We start from the raw sequence: 14,170 nt of genomic DNA, 5'->3' as shown, positions 1-14,170 counted from the left end.
TTGCATTTACCCCCACCCCCTATTGAAAATGCCCCTGCCCCTCCCCCTGCCCCTTCCCCTGCCTCTGCCCCTTCCCCTAGCTTTTCACCACACTTAATTCCTACCAGAAAATCTACCCGACAAGTTAACCCTCCATCATATCTTAAGGACTTTCATTGTGGACTTTTGGCCGATAAGATTCCTCATCCTCATGTTTCCCATTTGCACGGTTCAGGTATTCGCTATCCTCTTTCTCATTTTATTTCCTATGATAAGTTATCTTCTTCTCATAGATCTTTCATCTAGCTATACAATTGCTATTACAGATAACAATTGGAGGCAAGCTATTCAAAATGAGTTGGATGCTCTTGCTCATAATAAAACTTGGGAATTAACTACATTGCCTCCAAAAAAATTTGCTATAGGTTGTAAATGGGTATTTAAACTCAAGTTTCACGCCTAATTTATGTGGATGATTTGCTAATTGCAGGTGATGATTTGGTTGAAGTAAATATTGTTAAGGAAGTCTTGCATTCTAAATTTAGTATCAGGGATCTAGGCACCCTTAAATACTTTATTGGCCTTGAGGTTGCCAGGAGTTTCAAGGGTATTTCAATATGTCAACGCAAGTACTCCTTGGATCTCCTTGAGGACATGGGGCTTTTAGCATGCAAACCACCCTCTACTCCTATGGATCCTACCTTGAAGGTTCATCCTACTTCTGGCCACCTTCTTTCTGACCCTCTTGTTTTTCGTCGATTGATTGGAAAATTATTATACTTGACTCACACTCGTCCTGATATCTCTTTTGGTGTTTGTAGGTTGAGTCAATTCTTATCTGCTCCAACTGATTTACACCTCCAGGTTGCCTTCCGCATTTTTCGCTACATTAAATCCAATCCTGGTCGTGGCTTATTCTACAGCAGCAATTCAACCTTCAATTTAATGGGCTTTTGTGATTCTAATTGGGGAGCTTGCTTAGACACACGACGTTCCACTTCTGGTTTCTGTTTTTATCTTGGCTCCTCTTTAGTCTCTTGGAACGCTCTTCCTATGAAGCGGAGTATCGTGTTGTTGCTCACGCCACATGCGAAGCTCAATGATTGTTATATTTGTTGGCTGATTTCCAGATCTCTTATTCAACACCTGTGCAGATTTTTTGTGATAATAAATCAGCCATGTATATTGCTTCCAATCCGGTATTTCACGAGCGCACCAAACATATTGAGATGGATTGCCACATTGTTCGCGACAAAATTCAAGCTGAGGTCATTCATTTGCTACCAATTTCTACTTCACAACAGATTGCAGATCTACTAACAAAGTCCCTACACTTTGGTCCTTTCACATATTTAACCTCCAAACTTGGTCTTCTTGATATCCACTCAAGTTTGAGGGAGGATGTTAGCTTATCATAGCTATCATTTCTCATTTAATTATCTCAATTAGAGTTTGTTATTAAGAAAGTTTAGAGTTAGTTATTTTTGTTACCATTTTCCCTTATTTTTAGCTTTAATTTGTTTTATTCTCTATAAAAGGATCTCATTTTCATTTATTGGAATTCAAGAGAAGAATTATATACGATAATTTGTATTCATTGTTATTAAATGAGATTAAGAGAAATTTTAGTTTAATACTTAATAAAATTGTAAATACATACAATAACCTTCTTCTTTTTTTGGTTTTTTGTCTCAAACATCTAAATTTTAAAGAAAATAACTTCGATAACTTAAAAATGTTGATGTGGACACTAGTTGATCGAGGTCTAATACAAATTTTTTCACCACTTTGATAGAAAATAACAGAGGTATTTTTAATACTTAAAATAATATTTTATGATAATTTTATATAAATTCTATTTTTCTTGATTTTTTAGGTACTTAACTAATTCTACTTACGTCGTAGAATTAAATAATAAACATGTTTTGTATGGGTTTAATTTTCATGCATTGACAGTGCAATTATTTTTACACATTTGACAAATCATGAGTAATCATGTAGATGATTTTGTAAATAATTATGACGAAAATTAAATATTATTAACAATCTAACTGTTGTGATACACGACATCAAACATAGAGCCGAGGCCAACTAACACCGATCAAAGATAACCCTAATAATGAAATAAGAAACTTAGAATTCTTATTTATAACCTAACAATGAAGTAAATAACTTAGAATTCTTAGTTGCTCCATTCGATTGCTATGTACACTTATCAGATGATACACACCCTACTACATACCCGTTAAAACAAGCTTCGATCTAATAAACAAGATCGCGAAAACAAATCAAACATCAATCACAAAAATATACTATAAAATTGCAAAAACAAATCAGGAAAAGATAACATCAATAAAAAATATATACTATAAAAGAAGTTCAACCAACAATTTAGCGATAGAAATTACTTTGCATTAACTAATAATAAATATACTATTCATGAAGATGCCACCGGTCCCACTACATTAAAGACTAAACAAAATTAATTAAAAAAAACAAATAAACGAAAAAGTGCACAAATACTTTTTTTTGACAAAAAAAAAGTGCAAATAATTTTTTATACCTCTTCTATATCTGCATCATCGAACACTTTGTTTGTGATCATCTCAAATTAAAACTTGAAATGTAGTTCTCTGTAATCCTTCTTTTTTATCTTCGTCTTGTAAGACGACAAATCTAACTATTTTTTTTTTTTATAAAATTAGCAACAACTTTTTTCTTTTTTGACACAAGAAGCAAGCAAGTAAACTATTGATATATAGAATTGTATGATACTTTGATTTAGTTAGTTATTCAGTTTAGTTTGTTTTAGCTAGTTAGTTATTCTAACTAGATTCTCTCTTATGTATGATTAGTTTTTGGGGTTTCCTATATATAATCCATTTTTCTCAGTAATACATACACACAATGATTAATATTCAGTAAATTTTACTCTTTCATTTTGTAATATGGTATCAGATTTTAATAAATTCTTGCTTCCGCTTCATTTCTCAAAACCACTAAATTTTCCTTCCAAATTTTCTCACTGATATCAAACCCAGAATTTTTTCCAACTTTCCCAAATTTTCTTGCTTCCCCTTCACTGATTTCTCAAAACCCTCAATTTTTTCCAGATTTCCCAAACCCATAATTTCTTCTCCTCCTTCATCTTTCAAAACCCATAATTTCTTCTCCTCATTCACTGATTTCTCAAAACCCAGAATTTTTTTCCAGATTTCCCCTTTCTTCATGTCCATCGCTAACTCTCGTTCTTCTTCCAATTCTTCCGATTCCGAACCACAAAATGACACTACTTCTTTCCCTGAAAAAGATCCCGCCCTCAACCCTCGTAACCCTTATTATCTTCATCCTAGTGAGAATCCCAGCGCCGTTCTTTTCGCACCACCCTTAAACAACAATAACTATCACAATTGGAGCAAGGCCATGAAACGTGCTTTATCATCCAAAAACAAGATTCAATTCATCAATGGATCTCTTCCTCTACCGGCGTCCACTCATCCTGATTTTGAGCTATGGGATCGTGCCAACAATATGGTCATTTCTTGGATTACTAGAACATTATCTTCTCATATTTCTCAGAGTACTATTTGCATCGACACCGCTTACGATCTTTGGTGTGACCTGCGCGAAAGATTCACCAATGGTAACCACTTTTGGATTTCTGATCTTCTTCGCGATCTCCACTCCATCAAGCAGGGAGATCGCAACCTTTCGACATTCTTCACGAATCTGAAAATCTTATGGGATGAGCTCGAAGATCTTCGCCCTACCCCTTCTTGTGTTTGTTCGCCTACCTTCAAATGTAACCTTAGCACAACCGTCAACACCTTCAAACAACATGAATATGTTACGTGTTTCCTCAAAGGTCTGAACGACAATTACGCAAATGTGCGCACACAAATTCTTCTCATGGACCCTCTCCCTTCCATTAGCAAGGTATATTCTATGGTGGTTCAACAAGAACCGAATACCAACCCTACTACGCCCGATAATACTGTCTTTCATTTCAATTCTGGAAACCCTAGCTTTGGTGGCCAAGGCCCACCCCAACATGCTCGTGGTAGAGGCCGAGGTCAATCGAAAAATCAAGTGTTTTGCACCAACTGTCATAAAACAAATCACACAGTGGAAACTTGTTACTTCAAACATGGTTTCCCCCCGGGTTATCGATCACATAAACCACCTACTTCAAATTCTGATTCTGCTAATAATAACAAGACGGTTCATTCTGCAATTTCAACTCCAGATGATTCTTCCACTCAACTTTCCAAGGAAGATTTTAAGCTTCTCATTAACCTTCTTCATTCTTCAAAGCAAGATTCTATGCACGACAATCAAAAATCGGCCAATGATTCCACCAATCGTGAGATTTCCAGTGTCTCTAATACATGTTCTGATTCTTTAAACTTCTCTTTTTGAATATTGGATTCAGGTGCTTCTGATCACGTTTGTCCTTTCATTCAATGTTTTTCTACAATCGAAAGGATTAAACCTGTTTACCTTACATTTCCTAATGGTAACCATATCTTTGCACATTTTTCTGGCTCCATTATCTTTGATGAATCCTTATCTTTACACAATGTTCTCTTTATACCTCAATTCAAATTCAGTTTGATTTCAACTTCTAAATTAACCCATGACTTGAATTGTAGGCTAATCTTTAGTAAAAACTCTTGTGTTATTCAGGATTCACATACCCAGAAGATGATTGGGCTTGTGGAGCATCATAATAATCTTTATGTTCTCAAAAAATCCCCTGTTTTGTCCTATGATGAATCTGTTTTGCCATCTGATTCTATTTCTTGTAATAAACATGTATATAGTATGAACTCTAATTCTTTTGATATTTGGCATTATAGGTTAGGACACCCATCTACTTCTGCTTTGCACAATATAAGTAAATTGTTTCCATATGTTTCTATCAATAAAAAAGTGATTTGTGATGCTTGTCATTTTGGTAAATTTTCTAGACTTCCTTTTCCTTTAAGTTCTAGCATTTCTTTACAAGCTTTTGATTTAATACATGTTGACATTTGGGGTCCAATTGGTGACATTTCAATAGATGGATATAAATACTTCTTAACCATTGTTGATGACCACACGAGATTCACTTGGATTTTCCTTATGAAAGCTAAATCAGAAACTAGATCTAAACTCCAGCACTTTATCACCTTTGTTTCTACCCAATTTTCAACAAAAATTAAAACTATTAGAAGTGATAATGGTGCTGAGTTTAATATGCCTATTTTTTATTTTGATTTAGGTATTTTATATCAAACTTCATGTGTGGAAACACCTCAGCAAAATTCCATTGTTGAGCGAAAACACAGACATCTATTAAATATCACCAGAACTTTACTTTTTCACTCCAAACTTCCCAAATGTTTTTGGTCTTTTGCTCTTTGTCATGCCACTTTTATTATCAACAGATTGCCTACATCTATATTGCACAACAAGACACCTTATGATATGCTTTATAGCATGCCACCTACATTTAATGACTTAAAAGTGTTTGGTTGTCTTTCTTTTGCTTCAACTTTATTAAATAATAGGACTAAATTGGATCCTAGAGCTCGCAAATGTATCTTTCTTGGATTTAAACAAGGGACAAAAGGTTATGTTTTATTTGACATTCATACACGTGATATTTTTACTTCACGAAACGTTGTTTTCTAGGAGCATATATTTCCCTATCCTTCCATTGATTCTATTAATGAGCATTGTATTCCTAATGATGTCACTGATTTTACTACACTTCTCTTTGATGATCCCATTTATATTGTAGATAACATTGATCATGTGTCTAATATACCTCATAATGCACATTTTGATAACCATACAAATATTATTAATGATTCTACTAACAGCCCTGCACCTCCCTTACGAAGGTCCTCTAGAACAAGGCAAAAACCAGCTTATTTGCAGGATTTTCAATGCAATATAGTTGTGGCTGATCATTCATCCAATCCTTTATATCCGATTTCTTCTGTTTTAACTTATAATAATTTATCACTTGCACATTTTTCTTTCATTTATGTTATTTCTTATGTCCAAGAACCCAATACTTATAAGCAGGCGGTCAAACACTCTTGCTGGGTTCAAGCTATGGATTCTGAAATTCAAGCTCTCACCCAAAATAGTACTTGGATTTTGACTCCTCTTCCACATGGTAAGAAACCCATTGGCTGCAGATGGGTCTATAAGGTAAAGTATAAAGCTGATGGTACAATAGAGCGGTATAAAGCTAGATTAGTTGCTAAAGGTTTTACTCAAGTTGAAGGTATAGATTTTTTTGATACATATTCCCCTGTCGCTAAACTCACAACTGTAAGATTACTTTTATCTATTGCTTCTTCTCAAAATTGGCATATTCATCAACTAGACGTGCATAATGCATTTTTACATGGTAATTTAGAAGAAGAGGTTTACATGCAATTACCACCTGGCATTTCTACTACTAATCCTACACATGTTTGCAAACTTTTAAAATCCTTGTATGGCTTAAAACAGTCCAGTCGTCAATGGTTTGCAAAATTTTCCACAGCTTTATGTTCTATAGGATACTCAGAATCTGCCTCTAATCATTCACTGTTTACCAAATCTTCTACTAATAAATTCACAGCCTTATTGATCTACGTTGATGATGTTATTGTTTCAGGTAATGACATTGCTGAAATTCATTTTATTAAAGATTTCCTCAACAAGACATTCAAAATCAAGGACTTAGGATACTTGAAATACTTCTTAGGACTTGAAGTAGCTCGCTCCAAGGCTGGCCTGCACATCTCACAACGAAAATACACTCTAGATATCTTACATGAAGCTGGTCTTTTGGCTTCAAAACCAGCTTTTGTCCCTATGTAGAAAAACAAGAAATTTTCCAAAGACGAAGGCTCTTTCCTACCAGATCCTACATCATATAGACGCCTAATTGGTTAGCTGATATATCTCACCAATACACGTCCCGACATCAGCTTCTCTGTTCAACAATTGAGTCAGTACATGACAGCACCAACTTCTGAACATCATCGGGCTGCAATTCAGATTCTTCGTTACCTCAAATCATCACCAGCTCAGGGACTGTTTTTCCCAGCATCTTCTTCCCTTCAACTCAAGTCCTTTTGTGATTTGGATTGGGCTAGTTGTCCCGACACACACAAATCTATTACTGGTTTTTGCATTTTTCTAGGTGATTCGCTTATATCATGGAAATCTAAGAAACAAGCTACCGTCTCTCGTTCTTCTACTGAAGTCGAATATAGGGCCATGGCTTCCACTGTTTGTGAACTTCAATGGCTTACATATCTTCTCAATGATTTTAAGGTTTCTTACACAAAACCTGCACTTCTTTATTGTGATAACCAATCAACAAGACATATTGCCTCAAATTCTTCCTTCCATGAACGCACCAAACACATTGAGCTCGATTGTCACATCGTTCGTGAAAAGCTTCAACAACATCTTTTTCGTTTACTTCCAATCTCTTTGCACCTCCAGCTTGCCGACATGTTTACAAAGTCTTTGGATCCTACACCATTTCATACTTTTTTATCCAAGCTTCGACTCACATCCATATGCTCATCAGCTTGAGGAAGGGTATTGATATATAAAATTGTATTATACTTTGATTTAGTTAGTTATTCAGTTTAGTTTGTTTTAGCTAGTTAGTTATTCTAACTAGATTCTCTCTTATGTATGATTAGTTTTTGGGGTTTCCTATATATAACTCATTTTTCTCAGTAATACATACACACAATGATTAATATTCAGTAAATTTTACCCTTTCATTTTGTAATATAAACAATTACTTATAAATGGTTGTGTTTAATGAGAAATAGAGTGATGAATGTTTTTTTAACTAATTTTACACGAGACTTTAATTTTAATATCTTTCTTTGAATAATCACTTTACCCATCGTATATATAATTATTAAACCTTTTATTTAAATGTCTTTTAGTTTTTTAATTCTAACTAAGACTCGAATTTAAATAAATTTTGATGAGTTTTTAATAAAATTGTATATACATAAAATAATCTTCTTTTATTTTTCTTGTCTCAACCATCTAAATTTTAAAATAAATAGCTTAGATAACTAAAAAATATTGATGTAGCATGTGATTGACTTAGTTGGTTGCTCTCTATGGTTGGTTTGACACTAGATGATGGAGGCGTAATACAAATTTTATCACTACTTTGATGGAAAACAATAGAGGTATTTTTAATATTTAAAATAATATTCTATAATAATTTTATTTAAATTTTACTTTTTTTGATTTTTTTAAGGTATCTAGTTACTTCTACTTACATTGGAGAATTGAATAACAACCATTTTTTTTTATGAGTTTAATTTTCATGTATTGATACTATAAATTTTTTTACATAATTGACAAATGATGACTAATCATATGGGTGATATTGTAAATAATTATAACAAAAATTAAATAATTTTTACAATATAATAGTTGTAATAGATTTACATTTAAAAAAATATTTACGCTGCCCTGTATTTTATATTAAATTTCTTCTTATTGTTTTTAATAACAGAAATGTTGTTCATATGAGTGTGATCAAGAAGTGTCGTCCTGATTTCGAAACCACCAAGACCAAATGGCATCGAGGTATTTGTTTACCCATTTCACCAATTTTGTTACTTCTAGTTGTTAATTTTCATTTTTTTTCCCTTTCAATCAACACCATTTTGACACTGTTTCACTCTTTGTTTTTTTGTTCTTTTTACAACTTTTGTCTCTTATCCTTGTGGTTTATTCATTTGTTGCGCAACAAATTAAACTAAGGAGGTATAGTCAAGAAAAACTAAAGATATTATATGAACGAGGTTTCAGATTAAGCCAAGAAAAACTAATTTAACTATTAATTTATTGATAATTAACTATAAAAAAATTGTAAAATTTATTTATACATATATAAATTTTGTTACCATTTCATATGTAAAATTACAATCTATAGATTAACTCATTATTTAATATTTTACACAACCTTTAAATCTTAACAGAGTAATAAAAAATATTTTAAACACTTTTTATTTTTCATTTCTTTTCTATTAAAAGTATAATTGTCAAAAAAAGCTTCAAACTAAAAGATTCATTTAAAAAAAAATTCTTATTAAGCCTCTAATATTATGTCTCTTATTAAAATAATTTTTTTAAAGCTCTAACATATTATTTTGTGGGCTTAAAAGAGGGAACTCAGGGGCTCATAGACTTTCAAGATTTTGTTAATTTTAAAATTTTCTTCTTGAAAAATTTTTGAAATTTATTTTTCTCGAAAAATATCAAAAAATATTAAAAAATATTTTTTTCTAAAAAAATTGTGAGAAATTTTTTTATAAAATTCTAAAAAAAATCAAAATTTTCTTTTATCGAATTAAAAAAATTTCGAGAAAAAATTATAAATAATTTTTTATTAGAGAGGAATCGAAACTTTTTTATTAAAAAATTTTAAAAAAGAAATTGTCAATTTTTTTTTATAAAGATATTTATTTATTTATTTTTGAAAAAGTAGGCCCGTAAGAGTACTAAGCCTACAAAATTTCAGAGGTTTTATAACATTGGAGACTTTCTTATTTTTTGAAGTCTTTTTAATTATGAAATTTTTTGACCCCTTCAATATATAGGCTGGAGTCAATAATTAATAGATTTGAAAAATTAACAACTCTAGTTAGAAGTAATTGTATTCAAAGCGCTTCAAAAATTAGTCTTAGATTTGAAATTTAAATTCTATTTCACTATATTATGAAAATCTAACCTTCTAATAAACTCAACTTTGTTAGAAAAACAAAAACATGTTAAACTTAGTATAGCACAGTTATGATGTATGTCTTTCTTTTTGAAAAAAAAATAGAGACTATTAGTATGTGTCAGCGTTATATTGTGAGTAATGATAGAATTTTCAAGCTCATTATCATCTACTCCTTAATTCTGTCCCTCACTATAGAAAGTTAGCCAAGAAACACAGACCAAGAGAAAAATTACCTAAAAAATAGACACTGACGTGATTGTCTATCCACTTATCTCATTTGAGGCATTCGACTGTGTGTTTTTGTATTTATATTTTATTATACTTTGTTATAACATTTGTTTTAATTTTCCTATAAAAAAGATTTATTTTAATTTACTTCATTTATTATGGTTTTATAATGTTCATGTTATCTAAAGTTATTATATATTAGTTTTAATATTTATAATGTTTGTTTTTAAATTTAAATTTTGAATGTGAAAAGGAACAGTGTACTCAAAGTCAAAGTTGTAATAGAAAAATGTTCCACTAAATTTGGTAGTTAGTTTTAGATATTTATGGTGTAGATTTAAATTTAAGGACAAAATTTAGGTGAATTTTTTGTGTTTTTTTTTTATGTTCTTATAACTTAACTAATTATAATTTTCTTAAAATTTGTTATTAGTACAAAATGTGCATTTTAAGTTAAGAATTATATGGCTTTTAAAAAAAATTAAGAACCATATGAAAAAGTACTTAAAAATGCACCTAAATTTAAATTTAAATTTGTAAAAGATTTAAGATTTAGATTTAATTTTGATATCAGCATTTTAGTTGACAAGATTTAAATTTTGATTAGTTTTGGATAATTTTACTTCCACTAGATTTGACTTTTTTTAGATTGATTTAAGGCTTAGATTAGATTTGATAGCAAATTTAAATTAAGATTAGTTTAAATTTAATTTGATCCAAATTTGAAATTATGATTAATTTAATTATTTGAGTAGATTAAAAGGATAAAATTTTGGTTAGTTTGTTAATTCTCTCCTAAACTCTATATAAAGAGTGAGGTTTCCTTTTATTCAATACAAAATTTTTGTTAGGAAATTACGCAAAATTTCTTGTGGTCAAATTAAAGTGAAAGTAAAAATGCAAAATAATAACACACAAGGTTGATTATAGAGTTCGGCTAAATCTACCTATGTCTTTGGGCTGCTGCAAATCTTTATATTGAAAAAGAGAATTCACACAAAATATTTACAAACACTCACACTCTCCCACTACCCAAAATCCAATGACACCGAAGAATGTCACTGCTAGAAATCTCTCTAGCTCTCTTGAAATTATCTCAATGTTTGGATTCTCTTCAAGTTGGAATGAATTCCACTCTTCATTAATGACCTCTATTTATAGGTGATTTAGATCACTTGCTTTATGAGCAAGTTTCTCAATGGCCAAGTTACTTCATGGCTAAGCAATTTCATTCATGGCTAAGAAACTTGCTTTTTGGCTAAGTTTTCTTACTTGGTTACTAAGTTTACTTAGTAGCTAAGTCTTATCTTGACTTTAACAATCTCCCACTTGAAGACTGATTTTAATTGGTCTTCACACTTTGATCATGCGACATCCTTCTCTGATCTGTTACTCTAGCAGACCAACTGAAGTTGATCACAACTTCAGTTTGTCGATGGTTACTACTTTTGTCAACATGTCTGTTGGGTTCCTACTTTCTTCAATTTTCTTCAACGCCAACACCTCATCCTCAAGCAGAGATATGATGAAAGTGATAACGAAAATCAATGTGCTTTGTTCTTGAATGAAATGTTGAATTCTTTGCCAGATGTATTGCGCTCTGACTGTTACTATACAAAGCACTTTGCTCTTGGATGAAACACAACTATGTTAATAACCCTTAAAGCCATATTATCTCTTTGTTAGATTTTGTTAACTCTACGCACTCAACCTCTATTGCGAATAACACAACAATCTTTTGTATTTGCGACATTCAATGAACTCTTGTAGTACCAACAATGAATATATAACCAGTGGTACTTCTTCGGTGATCGACCTCACCTGCAAAGTCTGCATCAACATAGCCTAGTACTTTCATCTCTCCTTTACCGAAGTATAAACACTTTTCTATGGTGGCTCGTAGATATCTCAAAATCCATTTTACTGCTTTTCGATGAGCTTTACCTGGATTTGACATAAACTTGCTAACAACTCCCACTACATGGCCAATGTCTGGCCTCGTACAGACCATTGCACACATCAAACTTCAAATGGTTGAAGCATATGGAATCTTAGCCATCAATTCTCTTTCTTCCTCTGTTTGAGGTGATTGTTCCTTGGTTACATGAAAGTGACTTTCCAAAGGTTTGCAAACCAGTTTGGCGTTACCCATGTTGAATCTTTGCAAAACACGATTGATGTATGCTTCTTGAGATAACTACAAAGTTCTCTTTTGCTTATCTCTCGTGATTTGCATTCCAAGGATCTTCTTTGCAGTACCCAAGTCCTTCATGTCAAATTCTTTTGACAACTGCATCTTCAAGTTTCTAATATCATTCATATATGAACCTGCTACTAACATATCATCAACATAAAGTAGAAAAATGATATAATTGGACTTGTATCTCTTGAAGAAGCAACAGTGGTCGGCGTTACACTTCTGGAAATATTCCTTGTGCATTAAGCTTGCAAACTTCTTGTACCACTATCTTGGAGCTTGTTTTAGACCATACAAGCTCTTTTTTAGTTTGCACACCTACTCTCATTCCCTTTTTATGGGAATCCTTCAAGTTGGTGCATGTATCTCTCCTCATTTAAGTCTCCATGAAGAAACGCATTCTTCACGTCCAACTGCTCAAGAAAGAGTTATTCACTGGCAACAATACTTAACTCGAGCAAAAATCTCATTGTAGTCAACTCTTTCCTTTTGTTGGAATCCTTTGACCACTAGTCGGACTTTGTATATTTTGGAGCCATCATGATCCTTCTTAACTCGATACACCCATTTGTTTTGAGGTGCCTTCTTTCCTGTAAGACCCATAGTTTAAAATTCTAATTTATGTATTTTGATGTATTTTGGTATTGAACTCTGAGGCTTTTTAGCCAAGTTATTGATATTTTGTGAATTTAATATCAGAAATATATTTTTGGAACCCCGATTAAAATTATTTGTGAAGAATAATTCTATTTATTTACGGAGAATCTTTTGTCGAAAAGAAAATTTTCTGAGATGCAGCGTTTTCCAGAAAAATTCATCTGACAATTGAATTGGGACGGGAGAAGATATTTTTCTAAAAAAAAAAAGTGGTTTGAGAAGTTATGGGTGAAATGGTAATTTTAATAAATATCTAGATATTTAGATATTTGTTAAGTTACATACATATATATATATATATATATATATGTTTGGAGGGAAAAAGAAAGGAAAAGGAAAAAGGAAAAGAAAACAAACAGAGGAAAGGAAAGAAAACATAATCCTTTCTTCCTCTCCCTGCCTTGCGACACTACATCTCTTCTTCCTTCTCCCTTCATCATTTTTGTTGCTTCCTTTTGCTTCAAGAAAGGGAACCAAGGCTTGGTGGGTTAGAAAACAAAGATTCCTCAGCTTCATTCTCCTGGTTTCATTCGAAAACGAAGAAAAACAGTGTTATGGGTTTCAAAACCGTCAAACACAAACCCCCACTTTTCTTCTAGATCTAAGCTTCATTTCGAGAAGAAATAGAAGGGAAAGTTGCTCACCTCCACGCTACGATGCTAGTGAACTAACTTTGGAAGCGACGTTGCGAGCGGAGATTTTACCGGAATTAATTACGGTGCCGTAATCGCGTGTTAGAGCTATCGTTAAGGTAAGGGCTCCTTCCAAAGTTTTTAGTTTGCATTTAGGGACTTATCTGTGGTTGTGCGGAAAAGAAATTTGTTAGGGTTGAAGTGTTGATTTGGGGAAAATGAATTTAATGCTTTTATGGGTAAAATTTTAGAGTTGGGTTTTGGTGATATTGATGAGTGTTTCGTGCAAAATGAATTTAACTCATTTATGTGTGGTTTTGAGGAAATGAAATTTGATGTGTTTGAGTGGTGGGTTGTGATAATTTTGTGGTTGTTGTGTTTGACGTGTTCATAATTAATATTTATAAATTTGAGATGTGTTTGTGTGGATTTTGTGGAAAAATAAATTGATGTGATTTGGTGTGAATTGTGGATAGAATTGGAGAATATGTCTGAGTATGTTCTGTGTGGAATTTGAAAATCATTAGAGTTAAACGAGTATTAAAAATGGGGAATCTTTAAATATCTCTGTTTACTTAATGTTTATAGTGAAAATCGTTAGAGTTAAATGAGTATTAAGAATGGGGAATCTCTTAATATCTGCATTTACTTAATGATTGTCGTCAAAATTGTTAGAGTTAAATGAGTATTAAGAATGGGGAATCTCTTAATATCTAC

The 14,170-nt window shown here is 32.1% G+C and overlaps 2 protein-coding genes across 2 annotated transcripts in view; both read left to right on the top strand.

Annotated features, from left to right (window-relative positions):
• The window catches only part of LOC140920369 (uncharacterized), a 3,301-nt gene extending 1,904 nt beyond the window's left edge, over window positions 1-1,397 (top strand). Inside the window, exons 4-7 of the mRNA XM_073368631.1 lie at window positions 108-214; window positions 306-404; window positions 470-1,047; window positions 1,134-1,397. Coding sequence (XP_073224732.1) covers window positions 108-214; window positions 306-404; window positions 470-1,047; window positions 1,134-1,397 — 1,048 coding nt within the window. The remainder of the gene's footprint in view (window positions 1-107; window positions 215-305; window positions 405-469; window positions 1,048-1,133) is intronic.
• Window positions 1,398-3,207: 1,810 nt separating this feature from the next.
• Window positions 3,208-6,843, top strand: LOC140920368 (uncharacterized). Its single transcript, XM_073368630.1, has 4 exons — window positions 3,208-4,342; window positions 4,412-4,560; window positions 4,666-4,794; window positions 5,656-6,843. Exons 1-4 carry the CDS (start codon window positions 3,208-3,210, stop codon window positions 6,841-6,843), a joined length of 2,601 nt encoding a protein of 866 aa, XP_073224731.1.
• Window positions 6,844-14,170: the final 7,327 nt, after the last annotated feature.

This window comes from Cicer arietinum, chromosome 5 (genome assembly GCF_000331145.2).
Source record: "Cicer arietinum cultivar CDC Frontier isolate Library 1 chromosome 5, Cicar.CDCFrontier_v2.0, whole genome shotgun sequence".
Taxonomy (NCBI): domain Eukaryota; kingdom Viridiplantae; phylum Streptophyta; class Magnoliopsida; order Fabales; family Fabaceae; genus Cicer; species Cicer arietinum.
This window is presented reverse-complemented; position numbering and strand designations above follow the sequence as displayed.